Genomic DNA, 23,309 nt, shown 5'->3' on the forward strand with positions numbered 1-23,309 from the left:
TTTTAGCTCAAATTCTATACCTCCAAATATTTAAAAGTGTATTGAATAGAGACTGAATTTTGTCTTGCTCAAGATGGCAGAACTAGAATAAATGGGATAAGTCAGACTGGTTGTCTAGAATATAAGGATTTTTTCTGGCACTGCTCAAGAATAAAATGGAATGGAGAGAGTAACAGAATAAGAGACTATATGAATGAAAATATAGATCTCAAACCCATTCATACATCAGCGTTTTAGCAGTATTTTGAAATATTTCCTAATAATGGTAGAGTATAACCAAAAGTAGACCCTGAATTCAAGTTTTATAACAGAATTATAAAATTACACTCTGTGTACCTTTTAACTTACATTTTCCTATATTCAAGGCAGTGTCTTTCAAAAGAACTAGTCAAATTCTGAATCCTTTAAATGCTAAAATATTTAGTGATTTAAAATAGATATATTATAATTTGATAGTACCAATAAAAAATGTTTTAAAACATCCTTAATCAACAAAAAAACTTAATGTTGACAATATTTACTGAAACAATCCATTCTCATAAAACTCCATAAAAAAGTTTTAGGTGACTTTTTCTATCAAAGTGTTATGGCAATAAAAAAATATTGATAGAACATCCATATTGTATAGATATTCTACTCCAAAATTAAATTATCATTTCTATGGAGATGACATCCAGTCTTGATTTCAATTCGCAATCTCTCGAAGATATTTGCAACAACTGTTACGTGGTATGAAAATGTCTGTAACATCTGTTAGTGACAAAGTAAGAGTATTCTACTAATACTACTGTGGTTTACTGCCTACATTCTTAAAGGAAACATTCAATTTCAGTGAGACATTAATAAAAATAAATTTAAAATGTTTTTCTGTTCAAGTTCAAATGTTGGTAAAATGAATGATAAATGAATAGTAAATTATGGTATAAATCAAACTGAAATAGCTGTTAGACTAAGGAACCTATATTTTTATTTCATCAACTAATATCGTGGTGTTAGGGTTCTTACTAAAAGTGCATTTCTGAATGACTCCAGGTCTCCCCATTTTTTCATCCAGTGGAAAATGGATAAAATGGACTCCATGTCACTGAATTGTATACTTAAAGTGGTTAAGGCAATCAATTTTCTATTATGTATGTTTTGCCAATTTTTAAAAAGCAAATGGAATCACAAAGTTCTTAGAAATTTTTTTTTCAGGCTGTTGGAAGGCAGGAGCGTAACAGAATACAATACTACAATAACTACTTTTTTAAAAAACTATTTCTTTGGCTAAACCAGCACTTTAAAAATTTGCTGAGCTGAAATTGAAAACAAAACTGAGGGAGGAAAATTAAAGAAGTGAAAAAAGTTATAAAAGCAAAGATACATGTGTTTATTATGAAATTAAAATACAAAGAGCTCCTTAATTAGAGAAAATAGAGAAGCATTACTGCCAATGACATCCCCATTAGTACCACTTAAGTGGCAAGGAGCAGCTTACAGCTCACATGTGACTATAAAGTAAGCTAACTGGTTTCACAATAAAACACATTCTAATACCACATAAGAACTGTCTATGAGGGAGATTTTTATACGGCTCATGAGCCTATTCCAAAAGATATCCCAGTGTAGGGGTTTCCAGGGCACTTTGATCTATGAGAAAAACCTTGTAATAACGATCCCCAAGGCGTTCACTCCTCATAAATTTTCTTCAAAGGGGACAACATTTCTGGTTTGTTTTAGAATAATCTGTAGTAACTTTATAGGCAAACTGCTTCTTTATTCTAGAGCTAATCGAAAACTCTAGTATTTATAAGATGTGTAGAAAAGTCAACTACATTTAAACTTCATCCATTCCCATGAGTTAAAAATATACAGATCAGACACATTTTGGTACTTTTATTTTTGTGATTCTTAAAAATAAAGCACTCTTTAAATTGGCTTAAGATTTTCCAGGTTTCCCTTATAAGGTAACATATAACTAAAATGAAAAATAATCAGTGAAGAAGAAATTTAGTTAATCACATAAAATGTGCCTACCCCAAACAGAAAAGACATTTTCTTAGAAACTGGTACAGCAGAGCAGGAAAACAGCATTATTGACAACTTCCTGAAACAAACAAAAAATTCTAGAATTTTCTCTGTTCATATCTTGTAGCTGTTGTTTTTCTTAATCAAATGTGAAAAAGATTTTTAAAGAAGTATTATCTGTTTATTTTCATGACTGGCAGGAGACAATAAATTTAGTATTTTGTTACCTTGTTTTTATTAAAACTAAGACCAAAAATTTCTGTACTTTTCATCTTTAACTCATGATCTGTTGTAGAGTACACTGAGTTTATGGAACTAGTTTTTCCCCTTATTTTTTGTAGATAGAAAATATAAATGATAATCCAGGATGAGAAGAATAATCTAGAAATGAGAAGAAACCAATGCATCTAGAAGGAGTGAGTATATCCAAGTGGCCATCAACTATTCCTCTGTCCCACTGAGCAATTACTGAACATTTGAGCTCCACAGACACAAACAGAGCAACATCACCACCTCTCACTTCTGTTTCTAGCTTCTGTTCCCTTTAAAGATTTACACCAAAAGAGGTAAATTTTGCAGGTCACTGAATAACTAATGCGAGGTGTATAAAGTAAAATATATTTATCATTTCTGCATGACCTGCCATGTCCTTTCATCTATGAGGACATAACTTACCCCTGACTCCAGTATTAAATGCCAGTAAATTGCTATTTGATCTATTTCTAAGGCCTAGTGTTTATATCCTGACACATGGACTCAAATAGATCCACTCTCCCCACCATGCATTTCTCTGACCCTCTCTCTTCAGGATTCTAAGCTTGAATCTCTAATTCATTCCTCTGTTGATTTCTTGGAGTTGCCAGTTTGTCTGCCGAGTCCCAGCCCATCCCTCACCACGTAGCTACCTTCCCCCAAACCTGACTTCTGATATGCCACCACCCAGCCCGTGTTCTAGCTGACCAATTCCTGACACTTGCACTCCTGGAATTTCACTTTGTCATTTCCAGACTAGATAATCCAGAAAATAATGGGTGTGAAGTTATTTGTTGGTCATTCTTAACAACCCCTGTTTTCTTCGTACAATCACAAATTTAAAAAGATGTCTGCATAATATTGCAAGGACTGTGGTCGGGGAAGACACACAACAGCATGGATAGTCCCTGCCATTTTAGCAGAAACCAAGTATGTTGGTAGAATAGAAGCTCTAACCTCTGTAAAACCATTGGCAGAAGCAGAATGTTGGAAATTTGTAGGCTTCTGCAGAGGGTGGTGACCTTCTCTCACCATTTGAACTATATATTTACCAAGAATTAGTATGCTATTCGAGTGAGACCTATTATTTAAATTAAGTAATTTAATTACATATTCTTTAAATTGATAAAATGGGAGTTCAAAAAGAACCGTTTCTAAGAAAACTAAGTTGAATGCCTTGGGGATCCATCATAAAAGCTGTTGAATTGAGTGAAAGTAAGACAAATATAAAAAATTAGAAGGAGATGTATAAAAATGTAGAATTTTCCACTCATGTCAGAAAAGGTTTTAAGCTCTAGTATTATGAGCCTTACTTCTTATAAAACAATACACCTCAAAATATATTATGTCCATGTGTTTCTCTATGATTATATGGGCATGGAGAAACATATGAAAAGGCATATGCCAGGTAGTCAATACTGGTTTCCTGTTTTTGCATTGTTTTGTTTTGAAAGCAGTTATAGAAGAGGTGAGGAAAATTAAGAGTGTGTGAGGAAAATGTTGCAGAATAAGTAACATCATATACAAAGAGAACCATGAAAGGACAGCCATTAAAAGGTTAATGGTGGCTATCTTGGAGCAATTTTAACTTTTTTTTTTTTTTAATATCTTTATTGATTTCAGAGAGAGGAAGGGAGAAGGAGAGAGAGAGATAGAAACATCATTGATCGGCTGCAGCCCGCAACCCAGGCATGTGCCCTGACCAGGAATCAAACCCCGATCTCCTGAATCCTAGGTCGATGCTCAACCACTGAGCCATGCCAGGCTGGGCCAATTTTAACTTTCTTTCATATATTTCTCTGTATTTGAATATTTTAAAGTGAGAATTACTTTACATAATCACATGAAAAATAAAGCAAATTTCCATTTTGGCTTTTTCCCCCCCATTGCATGAAAATGACTTTTGATCCTGGCTGACCTACAATCACAGAAAGGCTGCAGTGAACCCCCTCTGCCATCCAAGTCCCATAACCTAAAATGTCATTCTTCAGGGAACCAAGGGACCTGTTGCTTCAAACCGCTTACGCTCTCAGTGGGCAATACTTGGCCTTTGCTCCACAATTTCTCGTCCATCTTTATCTGCTCTGTTCTAACAGAAAATTAACACTGGCTTTTGTACATCTATAGTCCATAGACTTATTTATAACCCAAAGCAGCCTGCTTTCTGGTGGATTGCCAGTATTTTACTCTGGGCCAGTGCTTCATTCAAACAATATATGTCCCACGTTATAGTGTATTTGTAAGAGCAATGTATTAACCATTGGCATCTTATTGGAAAGAAAAATCGAGTACTCTTGTGCTACTACAGACTGACGCAATTTTCCAGGTCCACTGCAATGATGCCTCCATGCACCCTGAGTGAAAAGGGTCAGGACTGAGAAGAAGCCTGTCTGAAGTGGTGTTTGACTTAATACCAGGCTCTAACCGAACCTGCTTCATTAAAAGGCTCCAGGCGGTAGAAACTAGAGGGCCTCTCTCGGTGCAGCTGCTGCCTCCGGCTTCTGCAAGAGCACTGACAGACACTGACTCAGCCCGTCTCATTTCAAGGCTGGCCTCATCCTGTCTTGATAATTCATCTGGTTTTACTTTAACTGACACACAAACATACAGGCCACACAAATGTATCACTAGAAGTTGTTATTACTATGTCTAACAATAATGCCAAGGGTATATACCCTAAGCCCATCAAAAAATGCAGCTATTTCTCACTGGGAAGAAAACACAGTTAATTACACACACCTTTCCTCCTGAAAATAACAATTAGATTATTCAGATACTGTACACTCTGTAATGCACAAAACCAAAACTTTTAGATTCATGGTGTCAAAAACAGAAGTCGGACACAAAAATCAACTGATGCAGCAGAATAATATAGTTTGCAAATTATCTGCTTTCCATTTTTATTTTCTCTGTCCAATTACTGAAAAGGCAGGCAATGTGGTATGCAGGAAGAATTCTGAACATGGGCATCGGGAGTCCTGGATTCTGGTTCTGGCTCTACCACTGACCTATCATGACCATGGGCAAGTACCTTAACTTCTCTGGCCTTAGTTTCCTTATATGTGAAAAGGGAAGGAAGATGAGCAATAACTTCTAAGGCCTCATCCAGTCGAATTCCTTCCAGTCCTAGTTTCCACTTTGGAGCCCACCGAGCCAGCCTATGGCCATGCTTACCCTACTTTAAACTTGGACTTGGACTAAGTGTGAAGTTTTGCTACTGTTGTCCAGGCCCTCTTTAGATAAAAGGTCACTCTGTTACAAGATGCACCAAACATCTGCTCCACTTTTATTAAGATGTAACTGACATGTAACATCATATTAGTTTAAGATATACAACATAATAATTTGATATGCACATATATTGCAAAATACTTATTACAATAAGTTTCCTTATTTCCATCCCCTCACATAGTTACATTTTTTTCTTGTGATGAGACCTTTTAAGATCTACTCTGTTAGCAACTACCAAATATACACTACAGTATTATTAATTATAGTCACCATTCTGTACATATTCTACCTCCAGAATTTATTTATTTTATGCCTGGAAGTTTGTACCTTTGACTACCTTCACCCTGCCCCTTCCATCCTCCAGCAACCACCAGTCTGTTCTGTTTCTGAGTTTCATTTTCTTTAGATTTCACATATAAGTGAAATCATGCAGGTGCAATAAAGAAATATAGAACTGAGGAAGCAGGAGAGACAAGCCAACCTCTGTGTGAAACGAAAGTTGTGGGCCCTTGATGCTGTTGACAAAGGATGTTATTAGACTGTTTAGAATTGCAAATGAAGTTGGAAATTAAGCAGATTTTATTTCGCAACAATGAACCAGAAGACAAATCTAAGCATGCTTAATCACGTCAGAAATTTCCTTTGGCTCTTTTAGGCATGCTGGGAAGGATAGGAGTCACTCAGGTTGTGTATGCTATCCTGGTGCTCCTGAAGGGGGAAGAGGGCAGGGGGGAGAGACTTAGTCATCTGCAATTAATTACTCAATGAATCTTCTAAGCCATGATCATCTATCCTTAGGAGCTTTCATCTCAGTACCTCCAAGAACTTTTGAGTATTAATTATGATAACACTGTCCTGAAATAATTTTTAGCTTTGATTAAAATTACATGTCCTACTTTCAAATACTCTCTTCAGGTGTGGAGCCTAAAATAATCCTAGAAGGTTAGAGCTGGGACCGACGTTAAAGCTCATCAAGCCCCACCCTCACATTTTACAGATGAGGCTCTGAGACTCACAGGTTAAGAGACTTTAGTCCCGAAGCAGACCTAGCCACACAATGAACCACATCCTGCTCGCCAAGGTCTCACTTGAGCTTGTGCCAAAATAACATATTTCATAAAAATCTTTTACTCATTCGCCTCCTAACTTCCTAAAACATTAATTTAGAGAGAACTTCCTTAGAGACAAGGCCAGCATGGAAGTGGGAATGCCTGGTGTCATACAATGGGTGACCTGGGAGCCTAAACAAAACATATTTTTCTTTCTGAAATTTTCATTACTTGTGTTACCCTCTCAGAATTAGGGTAATCAGAGTTAGGTTTATCATCTCTACATGATGAGTTGCATACAGTTTTGGACTTGAAGGAGATGGATTGTGTTCAATTCTAAAAAAGCCACCCCTAAACATCAAAAAGTCCATTTTATCTAGCTATTAACATTAGAACTTGAGTGCCCAAGTTTCCCTGGGAGCCAGTGGGGCACTGCAGCGGGAGTGAGGACCCTGAATATCAGTGACAAACGAGGAGAACATTGACAGGATATCTAAACAACATTTCAAGGAACTCACATTGGGGCACAGGCCTGGTCCTCAAATGCCACGCTTATGTCAAGGGAAGACCATACATGACTTGGTTCAAAGTTGGGCATTAAGAATCAGATAGACCTGGCTCCTCCGCTTGATAGCCATGAGAGACCCTGGGCTTTTTCACTTTACCTCTTTAAGCCTCAGTTTTCTCATCCATAAAGTGGTGATAATAACAGAAATCTCCCCCTCACAGAACTGTTGGGAGAATTAAATGAGATAATACAAATAAACAGCAGTAAATGTTAGGCACATAGTAAGTATTCAATAAGTTAACTCTTAAACATGCTTCAAAACAAGTGGCCCATCTTTACTTTGAGTAGTTAGCTCTTAATAGTGTCTGTCGCTGTGAAGTACAAAGACACTCATGAGGCTTTTCTCTTAAGGATGCTATTTCCCTTCTCTCCTAGAAAGCTATTTTTAAGAATTAACATTGGCTAATGGGGTCCCTTTCAAATTTTTTTAATTTGAAAGTATAGGGTTTAAACTAACCGTGTGTCCACCGTTATTTTTTTAATTTAGAGACACTGAGAAAAATGAGACAAAATTGCATTGACCTGGGTCACATTGGAGCATCTAATCTGAATACTTCATTCTTTGTCTCAGCCCCTGCAATTTCTTTCCTTTGTTCCTCCTTATTGCTCTACTTTACCTCACCAGGCTCTACAACTCCTCAAAGAAAGCACAGATGATGAAAAGAGAAATGGGAAAAAATATTATTAGTAATAGTTGAAAATACAAATAAATTGAGTTAATAGAACCCAAGGCCTGGAAGTTTCATAAAACAAAGATCTCTAGAGTATAAATATGTACCCTTTTGGGTTCTTTTCTTTGTGCCCTGCATAATGTCACAAGGCCTGCATTCCGGGTAACATATATTGTAATGTCCAAAAAAAGCATAGAAATTCATTTTATAGAGCTCATAGGAATATCCCTTGATTATATCATGTGTTCAGATTTTTCATTTAATTTTTCTACAGTAAGGCCAGAGTTACTGAATAGAAATAATGCCAGGAGATCCATTTGGTTAATCTTCTGCCAAAAATAAAGAACTGGCTTTCTACTTCGATTTATCAAAGTTGTACTCCAAATTGGAGATAAGGCAGAGATTTATACTGGCAAAATATCAGGTCAGGTGTTCCTTACATTAGTTATCAGTGGTCTGAATCTTTAATGATTCATTACAGAAAATAAATTCCATTGTAAATTGGAATAAGAGGTTGCCTGTATCCTATAAATGTCTCCCATCTCTTTTGTTCTCACGCGCCATCTAGTGTTACTTTAAGGGAATATTTAGCTAACTTCCCATCCTGGCTGGGAAAATGAATGTCTTAGTTTGCAAGAGATCTAATCAAAGCCCTGCTTAATTTTATTTATTTATTTATTTTGTATGCAGCAGACTCACTGATTTCTGGAGGTAAAACACAGATAATTTCTGATAGGTATGGGATTCAATTTTATTTTGGGATAGTGGAAGGCATTCTCCATAACCTCCTATTGATTTACTATGTCTACTGTTCATTATCCTCATTTTTACCAATAGTTTCGGTAGCACAGAACTGAGATATACACAATATTTGTTATAGAAACTTAAATACTGCAGTGGCTTTGGAGTGAGACTAATGACTGTGATTGGACAAAGTGATATACTTTACTCAGCCTCAGTTTCATCATCTGTAAAACGGGAATCATCTTATCTATATCATCATCATATCTATCTCAGAAGGTTGTTATGGAGGGAAAAAAGGGTGCATGAAATTCTTAATAGAGTTTATTATCCACAGAAGCCATGGGTGAATAGCAGCTATTTTTAATATTGTCTGAGGATCCTTATAAAATGGAATTCTCAGTCGCCAATAATCAGTCGGATGGGCACCCATCTGGGCAAATCAAATTCAGATTTGTGCAATAACTGGAGTATCTCCTTTTTTCTTGTGGCACTTGCCCTGCGGCATACACAATACAGTGTACGAGGTCAGAGTTGTGGCTCTAATGCTGACAGGTGGGGCTCAAACCCAGCTTTCCCACTTACCAGCCCAGGGACCACAGATTTCCACTTGACTTCTTTGTGGTAAAGTTGCAACATCTGTCATAAGATGATAATGATAATACCTATCTCATTGGTTTTTTTGTGAGGATTAAATGTGCTGATGTATGTACCTGGCACACAGCAAGCTATACAAATGACAAAAGTCATTTAGTGGGCACAACAGTTTTACTTGTGCCCAGTAAAACTGTTGAAGAACTACTGATAGCTAACCAAACCTAAGTTTTCAAGAAGAGTATTGCTACAATATAGACACTGATTACCTTAATCAGAAATAACCAGGAAAACGTCTATGTTTTAGGTGTTTCTGGTTTATATTATTTATAAATATCTTTTTTTCAAATGTCATCCTTTTGAAAGGTTTTTTTCGTAAAAATATTTCTGTTTTAGTGTACACAATAATAATAATTTTCCCTGATTTCTTTCTCTCTGGCCTGTGCTGTGATGTATGCTGGGGTTATTATGCCGCTTAACCCCCAGCACAATGCTTTGGAGGAAGAGGACATGACCATTTCCCAGACTGTACAGGCGAGGAACTGAAGCCTTAGAGAAACTAACTTACCCAAGTATGCATAGTATGTATGGAGAAAAACAAACAAAACCAGAATCCCAACCCAGGAGTTTTTATAACCACTGTGTGAAATAGCCTCTCCACTTATAAAAATGGCCTGTAACTACTTCAAAGTGAAATAATCTCCAGATCCTAAAGGAAAGTGCTTAACTGCTCGAAGTTCGTTTTCCTTAGATATTAAATGAGAGTGATTGAATGAGACAGTCTAAGAAAACTGGAAACTCTAAAGTTTAAAACAAATATTTTCACTCCCTGAATCTGGTTTGTAAATGTAGGAATTTATTTAAAATTTTAAAATATGTTTCTCTAATTGGTGTTCTGAAAATTATAATTCATTTATATCAGTGTAACTATAGGTTAGATTTGATATTACCTGATTCAAAATTCAAAAGGCATAAAGATATTTATTCTTATGTATATAACAAATTAGTTCTGCCCTTGGTCATTTTAATGATAACCATTAAAATAATAATTATTATTATAATAATATCCCACAGGTCTAGCATTCCAATAAAAATATACAGTGTATTAAACCTATAACAAAAGTATGCAATATTATAAAACTTGCTTGTTGATTAGTTCCACATATTTTTCTCTTGATCTATAATATTTAAATACTTAATGTTAAAATTCTCTTTGCTTACTCATTAGCCAGTCTCAAATTCTTTATTTCAGTAAATATCAAACTAGGGGGAAATCTGCCACAAGTCAACCTGAATATCAGCAGAAGAAAGCATCACCTGCCGCATTTGTTTTTCTTTTCCTCAAGTCAGCTGAACATATTTATAATAAAAAGAAGACAATGATATTAGTTTAACCTTATGTTCTTTAGCACTCAATTAACAGACACCCAACAACTGGAAAGGGGCTACTTGCTGTAACAGAACTGACATCATAGGCAGCACTAAACTCGGTCAAAGCCCCCATAAATCATCTCACACAGCCAAGCCTGTTTGGTGGGCTGGCCAAGATTGTGAATTTGGTAGTAGTTTAATGATAAGGGAACTGAACACTTGACAAATTAACATGATAGTGTCGTAATCACATTTGGTGCAGAGGAAGGAAGACGTCCCCACATCTTTGACCACCCATTGCAATGTCCATAATCTTTCACATAATACTATCTGCATTCTCTCTCATAACTCTGGCATGTTTATTAACTGTCTCTCTTTCCTCATCAAAATTCAGGTTCCATGACATCAGGAATTCAAGTACGTCTTAACCTGAAAACTTCATTGACAAAGACAAACTGGTGTTTTGGTGTTGAGCTGTTACTGGCCTTCTCCTGAGCTCTGGAGGATGCCTGCCTGCCCTTGAAAGACCCAATTTTCTTTCTAGGCAGGAGACATTTCAGGATGGTTGCACCTCTCCTCTTAAACTTCTTTCTTAGGTGTTTTTCATAGACTGGACACTCTCATTCAGCAACGTGGACTTTGTAAATCTCCATCATGTCTGGAGTTACAAGGTTCTTTACATATTGAGATTATTACAAGCATCTTCATCTTTCATTAAGAGATGCATATAATCTGCCCCATTTTGCCCCATGATATATGTAAGATGTACTTCCACACTGAAGCCTTTCTTTCCAAATAAAACCTAGGAATCATTTAGTGCTGCAAGGAATGGACAAACCTACATACACAGCTCCCTTCTGGCACCCCCTGTTCCACCCCTACCTCACCCCTCCGCACTCCTGCCCCATGCCTCAAATCTTTAGTTCTGGCAAGGCCCACATCCAAACTACACATGAAGGTACAAAGCTAACCATCAGGTCTTTTCATACTCCATTCTCCTTTGATTACTTCCACTTGGAAGTAGATCTCATCAAGCTGCCAGACCTGGAGGACGCCATCAGGTGACAGCAGTCCGGCGCTTTATCTGCAGCATGGCTTGTAAGGCCAACCTTCACCTCATACTTGGGGAGTTGGTGAACATAGCTGCATGGAGTGTCATATCCCTTCCAAATGATAGCCATGTCGGTACCACCAATATTATCCTGGATGTGGGTGTGTTGTACTAATTCTTAGCCTATTTGCACTGATGTAAATTTCACTGGCTGTCACCTGAAACAGGCCTTTTTCTTGACAGCTTAGATAAGCCAGAAACCTGCATCTGCTGCCGGGTACAGACCCTTAGGCCTTACAGAACTTCGTGGGAGATCATACTCATGCACAGGCTCGCAAGTACTTTAGGAGCTTTTTTAAATACACAGATTCCTGACCTTTAGTCCCAGGAAATTTTGATTCAGGAAGATTAAAGTGGGGCGAGAGAATCTGTATTCTTTAAAAGTTGATTCACTATCGACACTTCAACCAAACCATTCAACCATCCACCTCACTATATCTGAAGCATATCATTTTGGGAACCCACACTGACTTAAACTATGCTCCTATGAGCAATGCAAAAAGCAACAATAACTAAGCTTATTTTGCTCTCAGAACAAGGGGAGCATTAACTCATTCTCTTGTGCATCAGGTACCATGCTAAAAATTGGCAGGCAAAAAAAAGATGAACGAAATAACAGTTCCTTTGGGTAGGACAGACTACAATGCTGTAGGGTCCAGTGCAAAAGAAAAACGCAAGACTTCTTGTTCAAAAAGTATTATGCATTTCAAGTCAGTGACAGCAGAGCCATAAAACAAGCACAGGGCCCATCTGAGTGGGCAAAACCCATTCATTTTGGAAACCCACTGACCTAAATGACATTCCCATGAGCACTGGAAAGGGAAACAGGAAGTACTTCATTTTGTTATCAAAATAAGGAGAGCCCTCAGCTACGCCCATGGCACTGGCCCTGCCTGCATATAAAGGAGGAATCTAGACCATTCTCAACTGAGAAATGAAGTTCAAACAGTGATGAACTAATAAAAAAATTATTATCATCAGGAGTCTCCATTTTAATCAATTCTTCTAGTTGAATAGTCCTTGCACCTCCAATGAGTGTACTTAAAATAATAACAGTCATGGGATAATGAATTACTACTCTCCATTATGTTGGGGTTTCCCTGGGTGCTACTGCCTTCTAGAAGCCATAAAAATAAATCCTTAGGAATAAAAGCTTCTCTTTGTAGAGCTGACTGAGGCATAGCAAGTGATATCCATGGGTTCGTGAAAAGGAAAGAATAACAAGTTTTCATTTCTGCTTAACTCACAATAGCTTCTAAATATCCTTTCTAATCTCCTAATGAAATGCAAAAAGAAAGTGTAAAAACTTTTCCTTAAGACAGCCAGCTTGAAATTTGAATTAATCCCAATGCACTTAAAGATGAGCCTTTTCATACTTCTGAACATTACCCTGGGTGAGCATTTGTCAAACTCATTATTCTGACACTGCATGTTAGTAATCATCACGATTCCAAAATAGAGAATTCTGCAGTTTAAGAAGTTGATGGATATTTTGTTGTATGGATTTGGGGGATCCATAAACCCAAATCTTGGTATTTTTTCCTATCCTTTTAAGGCCAGAGTTGTTGTTTTATTTAACGTGCAGACCAAAAGCATGATGAAAATGCTTGGTCTTCATAAACACAGTGCTTAAGAATTCTTTGTATGGCCCATGATTGTCGAGGTTACTACATTAGCTGCCAAAGTACCAAGGACTTGGTTCTACATTTACTATTCATGGTTGTTTTTCCTGATTTGTATTCTGACATAATACTGAGCTTCAGAACATTATAAATAGCAATCAACAAAATTAAAATGAACACAGCTATATAGTATGTTGAAATGGTAATGGAGGGAAAGCAGATCTCTAAATGAAAGTACATCCAGAGCCACAGGGCTTTATACTGTATAAAATAAAACATCTACCCAGATGCTAAGGGATGTTTTCTACCTGCACACACAGGAGGAAGAGCCAGGAAAGAAAGCCTCTCTTGTGCCATATCTAGCTACTTCCAGAAGGTACTTGTACATTTGAACTTGCTACCATAAAACCAGGAGTGGATGTTGAAGTATGAGCTGTTCACCTTTCCCTTCAACATAAAACCTCACTCACTTTTGAGAAAAGTGGAAAGGGAAGTTATCAAGTATAGAATTACAATTAATTTTACATAGTGAAAAAACAAAACTTACAAACTAATATTTATTAAATTTCTAAGAAAAATAGAAATAATTTTGCTGAATTGAACACAGTGTACTTTTTGGACTAAAGCCCACTGATAACTAAATGTAATGGATATACAATAAACAACATTTCAGTTTATAGTTTTTCTTCAAACTGAGAATGTAATAAAATCGATATGTAATTGGTACTTCAAACTTGGTAGTCAAAACATCTTATACACACCTAACCAGCAAAGCCCATATGATAGTTCTAAAAAGCATGGTGATGAAATAAGTATTGTTCAAAGTCATTCTTTTAGAAATACAGATCAACCCTGGGGAATCTGACTTGGTAAGTTTAGGGTGAGGCCCAAGCATGTTTTATTTTTAAAGTAAACATTTTAAAACTCCATGCCATGGCTGGTGTGGCTCAGCTGGTTGGGCGTCGTCCTGTGCACGGAAAGGTTGCTGGTTCAATTCCTCGTCAGGGCATATGCTTGGGTTGCTGGCTTGATCCCTGGTAGGGGGGTGTAGGAGGCAGCTGACTGATGTTTCGCTCTCATCAATGTTTCTCTCTCTCTCTCTCCTTTCCTCTCTTTCTAAAATATCAATTGAAAAAACCTTTTAAAAAACCCACAAACTCCTGAGGTGGTTCTGAAACAAAGCTAAGGCTTACAACCATTGTTCTCAAAGAATGGTTCTCAAAATGTGGTCCCCAGAGTAGCACCATCAGCAACATCTGGGAACTTGTTTGAAATGCAACTTCCAGCTCACCACCCACATCTACTGAATTAGAACCTCACTGGGAGAGAAACAGCATTCTGCAGTTTAACAAGCCCTCCGGGTCACTCTGATTCATGCTAGTTTGAGAACAGCTATTTAATCAAAAAATGAGGCAGGTCAAAAATCATCATCTTGTAATTACTAAAGCAAAGCAACCAGATCTTTCACCAGATTTTCTTTTATAGTTTCTATATTCAACACACAAATCAAAATAAATCTTAGAAATTTATTTCTCTATAAAAGGATCTAACAGCTACTACTGTAGAAATGTTCCTACAAGTGATCACTTTTCCCACTTTGATCTCAACCTCCCGCCCCTTCCCTGAGTCAGAGCAGAGGTCAGCACACTTTTGCTGTAAAGGCCCAGATATCAGTGTCTTCATCCCTGTGGCTCAGATGGTCTCTGTCACAACCACTCAACTCTGTCATTCACAATATATAAGTGAATGGGGGTGGCCCTATGCCAATAAAACTTTGTTTACAAAGACAGGCGTCAGGCCAGATTTGGCAGAAGGACTAAAGTTTGCTGAGCCCTGAGTTTAAGAGATGATGGCAGACTAGTTGGGGGAGAAACAGAATGAAACAGAACATCTTTCACCCATAAATGAACACCCTCCCGTGAGCACAAATTTATTCCATAGGGAAGCTGCCTCCAGGTGAAGCGGAAGAGACGGCAGGGAAAAGCGAAAGTGCTAGATCTCATTATTCACTTATCACTTTTTCACACAGCAAATATAAGTAGGTTCACACGACAGGCCTGGAAGCAAACACCAAAGCCCTACGCCCATAAACCCAAGTCCAACGGGAAAAAAATAATTTGAAATCAACAGTGTGCTGTGGTACACCCAGGCAACGGAGTACTACTCAGCGCCAAACAGAATGAGCAAATGTGCCAGGAAAGGAAAGAGGGAAACAAGTGCATATTACAAAGCGAGTGACCACAGACTGTAATTCCAGCTACCGACATGCTGGAAAAGGCAAAACTGTGGAGAGTAAAAGGATAAGTGGTTGCCAGGGCCTGAGGGAGAGGGGGAGGGATAAATCAGGGCAGCCCAGAGCATTTTTAAAGTGGTGAAAACACTGCGTATGATACTATAATAGAGGATACGTGCATGATACACTTATCCAAGCCCGTAGAACGTGCAACACCAAGAGTGAACCCTGACGCAAAGCATGGTCTCTGGGTGGCGACGACACGTCAATGCGGAATCATCAGCTGTAACGAGTGCCGCTCTGGTGGGGGATGTTGATAATGGGAGGCTGGGCATGTGTGTGGGCAGGGGGTTAAAGTCCATTTGAAAAAACAAAAACTGTTTTGTTCGTGCAGGGAATGAGAAAAGAGCTCTGATAGGACTATTAGTTGAGGGATCTTAAAGTGTAAAAACCATGCCAGTGAGACGTCGGATACTCCGATATTGTTGTTCCATCATGATGGTTCTGTTCCAGTGAGTCACACTCTCTGGCCCATTCATTCACGGATCTCAGCTCATGGTTTCAGGATAAAGTGAACTAATTGCTTAAGTGAGCCCCACAGGGCTGAAGAAAGAGGCCTGGTCCAAAGAGGGACCAATATCTATAATAGTAATAATGACCCCAGATGGCACCCTGCTTTTACCCAAGCATAGTCTCTCTTCGTAGGTGTCATGTCATTACACTGTACATTCATGGAGGGCAAGTCTACATGTTACTCATCCCTGTAGCCTCTAGAATTAATGTAGTATCTGGCACGTAGAAGGCACACAATAAATACTGTGTAATAACACGAATGAATAAGTTACCATTGAGTGGCTACTAAAAATAAAAAACAGTGCTTTAATAACAATCAAATTACTCCAGGAGTGTAAAAGGGATGGTTCACAGGCTCTGAAAAAGCTCATGTTAGGTCTGGCTCTCCAGGAATTAATCAAGTTGTATAACTTGGGGAAGGTGGAGAAAGATATTCCAGGTAGAGAAAACAGCAGGTACAGAGATAGAAAGCTCAAGATTACCCCACAAGAAATGAAAATAAGATCAACATAATTAGGCCATGGGGTAAATTGGTGAGAAAGGGAAGGAGATGGACTTAGAAAATGAAGGCCAATTGTACCTTGTATGCCTCGGAAGTTCAGAGATTATCTGGATACGTGGCATTGATTCATTTAATCTGGAAACTGTCATCATCAAATACTTAAAATTAAAAAAGAGCCCCAATAGATTGCTCTGGCTGTAGCACAGAGGAACAAATGGGGGAGGACTGCAGGAGAATGCTTAGCAAAGCCGGTTAAAGATGGAAGGAATGTGTTGAACCAAAATCGTGTTCAGTAGAACAGATGAGGTGAAAAGATCAGGGAAGCTTTTCTGAACTTGCATAGATATTTCCTATTTGAAAAGAAACAGCCAAGGAAGATTCTCCCCTTTCTCAGTCAGGGGACTTTTAAACAGATAGGATTCCTACCCGAATCAAGAAACACAACAGGAGAAGCAAGCTTGGAAGACAAAGATAAACCCCACTCTGTTGCAGATATGCCGAATTTCAGATGTTTGGGAAAAGATCAAGTGCAGTGTCAAATGTTTATTTCATAGAGTAACTTATATAAAGCCATTCTGAAAGCTTGAAAACACAATGCAAACAAGCTGCTAATATTTTTAACAGTAAACAAGATATGACACACTTGTTAAATGTATTACATTTTTAAACCAGAATAAGAGGTGAAAAGAGCACATTCTTGGAAAGCCAGAGGAGACTACTGCAAGATTACTCCCTTTCATGCTTCAGGACCCCTGCCTGAGAAAGTCCAGCTCTTTTCTTACTGATAAGTACTTCTGGAAGGTGAAGGATCCATGAGCAGAAACCTAGAAAAAAAATCACTGTTTGGTCCTTCCAGCCCCAAAGACTTCCTCACTCCACTATAGGCCAGGACAGGCCTCCCAAGTTTAGCCTCTTACCAGGATACCTCTAGTGAAAATATTCCAAACATGGCACGGCAGTTCTAGTAGAAAGTCTTTGCAAAAGCAGGGATAGTAAACAATACAATTTACACATACCGTCAGAAGGTCAAACTCAGCCTTCCTAATCCCACAGAATGTGATGATACCGATTTGAGATGTGGGAGGTGATAGTTAAAGAGAGCATAGGCCACAGATCACAGAGCCCCGGCGTGTGGCGTATAGTAAAATAGTTAGTGAATAAATGGAGAAAGTGACTCTATTGCACATAAACTTATTTTTTTCATCCAGACTTAGAACAAGCTGTTTTCTAGTTTATTTAAGCCAAAAGAGGTGTTTTATCAGGATACCTAGAATAAATCCGTTTCCTAAAAATAATATCTTAGCTTCAAAAAGAGTTTCATAGGATACCAAAAATATTATATGTAAAATTAAGTGGTAAGATTATAAAATATGTCATTTCTTTTGGGGTCAAGTCTCAATGTTTTCTATAGGACAGATACCAAAAATATTACAGTGACTAAATTCGGGTGGTTGGGTTATGATTTAACATCTTTGGGGACATTCCGTGTATTTTCCAGGTTTTCTACCACAAAAATACATTGCCTCCGTAGTTGAAAATAAAATATAATTTAACGAACAAAGTCTATACATGTTGACTTCCGCCTCCGCTGCTACCTCCTTAATTCCAGTTACCAATATCACCTCTCGGTCTGCTGCTAGAGCTTCTGCCCTGATCTCCCTGCTTTCCCTCTTAGCTCTACAGTGCATTCTCATTTAGCAACCATGGTGCTCCTGGAAACTTTAAAGTGCTCCAGTGGGTTCAGTGCACTTAAAAATTCAGTCTCGAGGAGACCCACTGACCTGGCCCTGGCCTATCCCACCAATCTTATCTCTTAACTTCCCCCTCTCCCCACACTGGCTCCGAAATCTTCCCCTCTCCACCACAACACTTTGCCCTAACCCTCACCCAGCCCCAATGCCTTTCTCTGTTCTGGTCACACTACATCTGTCTCTAGAACAAATCAAGCAAGCAGGAGCACTTACACAGACTTCAATTCTATTCTGGTCCCAGATCAAATATCGTATCTTCAGAGAGGGCTTCCCTGAGTGCGCCTGAAAGTCACACTATATTACTCACAGCACATGCAACCACCCTGATATTACCTTATGGTTCCTCTCCCCATGGGAACCACCGCCCTCTCCCACCACACTGTAATTAATATAAGCCCCTTGAGACCAGGAATCTTATCCATCTTGTTCAAGCATCTATCTTTATTTATTTTCATTGATTTTAGAGAGAAAAAGAGAGAGACATCGATGTGAGAATCATTGATTGGTTGCCTCCACACATGCCCTGGCTGGGGACTGAACCACCACCTTCTGGTGTACTGGACCATGCTCCAACCGACTGAGCCACACCAGCCAGAGCCAAACATCTCTTTAAACATCACGGCAGAGCTCAGCACATAGGTAGGTGCTCAGTAAAAATTTGGTAAGGAAGGGGGTGGGGGAGTTATCAGCTGGAAAGATTTTATCTGAACATTGCCTTCAAGCTTATTTTCTGATGGGCTTGAGGAAGCTATTAAGATCGTGCATTTTCTTTCTCAGCATGTCACAACATCTACTGCCAGTTTGTGTGATATACTGAAGTAGAAGCAGAAAATGGGGATTTAGTTAGGGGTGTTTCTTTGCATGCTTCCACTGGGGGACTTCCTGAAACTGAAGGTCTCTAAGAGATTTATCAGGTTAACTCTGCAATGACTTACAGCTTTTTCAAAGTGATATAACCAAGACATTCAAATACAATAATACGAGACACGTAAAGATGCAGGAGGAGAACATGAAAAATAGACAGTGATTTGTTCCAAGAAATGCAGATATTCAGATTCCAACTGACTTGCTACCTTTGAAGTCAGTGATGACCTACCTTTATCCCTCCCATTCCAGAGAAAACAATGTCACAGAGAAACAGTATCAGCCTTATCTTCATTATCCTCAAACCCTAGGATGTATCTGTGTTCCCAAGATGAATTCCCAGCATTGACAATGTGAAAGTGGCTGGCTGGGCTGAACGCTAACTATGCCCTTGAAGAAGACACAGAATCCCTGGAAATCTGTAGATGAATGTATCAATCCTAGAACTAGTTTGATGTTTCTGGCTTCTCTGCCTAGACTCCAGTTAAAATTTGAGCATTTCTAGTTCTGTACAGGTACAATGATCCTTTCCCGAAGTTGCTAATACCAAAGATAGAAGTCACCCTAAGTAATGGAAAAATCATTTATTAAATCAAAAGCAATCAGTGACAAGGACTTACACCTTTCACGCTATATACCAAGATAGTTGATCAGTTCCTTTTAGACTGCTACAAAAAATCTGATGTGGGGTAGCTGAGGAAGTTCTATATTTCATTATTATTAATATAAAAACATTTCTGACCATGTGGTTCCTGTGTTGAAAATACTTAGGATATATCTTGGTCTAGGTTTTGAGAATGAACAAACTACAGCTGAGCTGTGATCTAACCCTAAAGAGTAGTTAAGTCTATCTCAAAGACAGTGGTAGAAATAAAAAAAGCAGACATAAGTTCTTCCTTTCTGAAGGAAAAGGCAGGAGAAACATACATATTAGGACTTAAGTTCTGGCACTATTTGATTGTTAAAGGAAAAATAAAATTCATTATATTTCAAGAGTTTGTTTCACAGACAAAGCCACTCTAAGGGAATTTGTAAAATTCCACTTTTTTTCTATCTGAATTGGAAGAGATACCAATGGTGGGTAGTGAAATTGGTGGGTAGTGAGATCGGGACAGGTTAGGGACAGACACAGAGGGTGGGATGGCCCCACCACCATTCTCACCTCTTAAAACAGGAAACATAATGACTTGCACTGAAACAGGTTTACTGTTCATTGCATGTCATACCTGGATGAGAGGGCAGAGAAGGTGAAGAACTGCCTACCCACTCCTCAACATCCAAACGTGGGAATAACTTCTGTCTTCTTCCACCTGATCGATCATTAAGGCACTATTCCAGGTGACCGCTGACGCGGTTCCTGCAGTTCAGAACAAATCTGAAGCCTAACTAGAACAAGAATGCTCACCGTTGAGCGGGTGGGGAAAGCACCTCCCAGAAACCATTCCACAGAAAGAGGCCACCACGAACAAGTAGAGAGGGGTTTTGGAAGTCAGTCTTTCTCAGTAAAATTGTGGGTCTTTGGGAGCTTCTGAAAAGGGTGCTTCTTCTGTTAATTGCACTGAGGGACACCTGGGTTGGGATTGGCTGGTGGTCAGCCAGGATGCACCAGTGAAGGTCAGAAGCCAGACCATTAGCATCAGAGTGCCCCGGGCAGCTTTCGTCTTGCCACCGGGCAGCTGACTGCTCAGAAGTTGGGGTGCTGCAGCTGCGTAGAGTTGAGGTATTTGCATCAGAAAAGGGAGGAAGGAATGGATTTCTCCTGGCTCCCAGGCTAGTCATGAGACTTTAAAGAGCCTGGTCCCTACTGCAGAAGAAAGCCTATTGGACTGAATGCAGCTGGGTTCCAGTCCCTACAGAATGAACTAAAAATAGAAATTTTTCCCCCCACGCAAGCTTGATCTGTCACCCTTTCTTACTGGAGGCTGCTCACTTGGTCATAGGGAGATGGGCCCGCAAGAGAATGAGTCACAAACACTACATTATGCTTGCAAGAAGGCTTTAAAAGCAATCTTCTGTCCGGAACGCCAACTTTTATTTTCCTGTCAAATATTTACCACTGAGTAGTAAGTATTTTCTTGTCTTGTTGGGTTTTTTTCTTTATCACTGCATGATTCGTAATTCTGTTGTTTTAGTTTTGGTAAGAAAAAGCTCTTTACTGTCTTAGAGAAATAACACATAGCTACTGTTTTAAATGAATTGTTACTAATAAGTTTATGTTTAGATTAAGCAGGAACTAAATCTAATACCAAATTAGAAAGACAACATCTTCCTACCCCATTTGACTAGAATTGCTAAATGTTAGGTGATACTTGTAGACCAACGATTGCTCATGAATTTGGGATTTACTTGGAGAAGTGATCCTTTCTCTCAAAACTTCCAGCTAAATTAATAGTCATGAAAACTGTAGCTTTTATTTCCTGACATTCTGGATCATTTTTCTCTGGTAGCGCAGAGTTAAATATATTTATTCAAAAGCTCTTGGTTTATGTTCCGACAGCTTCCTCCCTCTAATTTTTTGTCTTTTATATGAAGAACCATCTGAAGATGTTGACTTCCCTGTTGCCATCAAAAAAATATTAACTAGCCACCACAAAGCTACATTTTGAATATGTTTCTTTACTTTTGAACTGATGTCTCTGGGGAGAAGCCATCCTGCTCCGCACCCAAAAGAATATGACGGGTGCTGGTTTTTTTCTCTCTTTACATGTGTGGGCTCCAGTTTATTTCAAGAGTAAACCCTGAACATTGTTTTTTACAAATAACCAGATAACTGTAGTATGAATAGTTGCTTTCTATTCAATTTCTTTTCAACTGACCAAGGTGGATGCTGAATCTTAATATTACTCATTTGTCTGTGAGCTGTCACTGAAATCACACTCGGTCTTAAAAGGCTACCAAGCATGACACCCGTTTGCCTGTAGGGCACCAAGTACCTTTTTCCAGAATATGACAGGAATATATATATTTTTAAGCGCTTTTAACTTTATCTTGCAAATAGAGACCTACATTGTACCAAGCAGGTCCAGAACAGGGTCAAGCACAACGGAGGTGAGACATTAACTCTGATGATGATTTTCAACCTCCGCCTGAGAGGATTTTTCAACCCATACAGCAGAGCCCTTCATCTCGCCTTCGTTAGAAAGAAACTTGGGGTGTGAGAGCAGAGCCGCGAGTCAGAGCTCTCGCGGTGGTCCCAGGGTCACACGCCAGCCCGAGCACGCGGACGCGCCCCGCTTACCTGAGGTGGAAGCAGAGCACCAGCTTCGCGGCGACTGTCACCATCGCTGCCAGGCGGGGCCGGGGACCCAGGCGACCCGAGGGGAGAGGCGCGGCGCTCGGGGCTGCTGCCGCAGGCGTCCCGGGCACTTTCTGCAGCAACGCGCGGCGCCGCCTGGCTCTGGCTCAAAGTTGCGTTCACGCGCGGGTCGCGGGAAACCGCGAGCCTGTCATTTCTGCTCCATCATCCGGCCGCCGCTGGAAGCGCGGGGCTCCCGCGTGGGCGCCGGGAGGCGGAGTCCCGCGCCGCGCGGGCGGAGCGGCCGGGGCGGGGGGCGCCCGGGAGCCCGCTGCGCGCCGCTGCGGCTGAGCGCCGGCGCCGAGGCCGCCGCTCGCCCGCCAGAGGTCGGCTTTCCAGGAACCGGGAGCAGCTGCGGCGGCCCGGCCCGCGCCGCCCGCGCTCGCCGCGAGCCCCGGGCGCCGCTACTGAGCATGCTCGGCGGCCCGCGCTCCCGGGGCCCCGGCCCGCCACAGCCCGCGGGCCGGTGGAGGCGAGCTCTTGCGCACGGAGACGACCTTGTGCCCACCTACCCCTGGAAAAAAATAATAAAAAAATTAAAAATTTATATATATATAGGAAGGAAAAGAACACGTCGCACTGCACTTAGCAAATATTTTTGATTGATAGGCTTCTAGAGATGTTCGGTAGCTAATAGCAGTGTTTCGTGTTTAACTCGATTTCTGCACACCTCAGTCGCTTCTGGGGTCAAGTGTGTGGTGTAGACAGCAAAAGGCTTTTAATCCTAGCAGATGCCTGTGGCTCAAGGATTAAGTTTTGGAAATGCCTATATTTGAAAGTCACGTAATAATTGATCTCTGCACAAGCGAAATCTGCCTATAGACTACATGGCTTTCTTAAGCAGCACAAGTATTTCATAAAGTAATCGTGTAAT

At 39.6% G+C, this 23,309-nt stretch overlaps 1 protein-coding gene across 1 annotated transcript in view; it reads right to left on the reverse strand.

Moving 5' to 3' along the window:
* ARHGAP18 (Rho GTPase activating protein 18) overlaps positions 1 to 22,603 on the reverse strand; it is a 159,414-nt gene extending 136,811 nt beyond the window's left edge. Inside the window, exon 1 of the mRNA XM_016204991.2 lies at positions 22,379 to 22,603. Coding sequence (XP_016060477.1) covers positions 22,379 to 22,422 — 44 coding nt within the window. The 5' untranslated portion in view covers positions 22,423 to 22,603. The remainder of the gene's footprint in view (positions 1 to 22,378) is intronic.
* Between the last annotated feature and the right edge of the window lie 706 nt (positions 22,604 to 23,309).

Source organism: Miniopterus natalensis, chromosome 5, assembly GCF_054644295.1.
Source record: "Miniopterus natalensis isolate mMinNat1 chromosome 5, mMinNat1.hap1, whole genome shotgun sequence".
NCBI lineage: Eukaryota > Metazoa > Chordata > Mammalia > Chiroptera > Miniopteridae > Miniopterus > Miniopterus natalensis.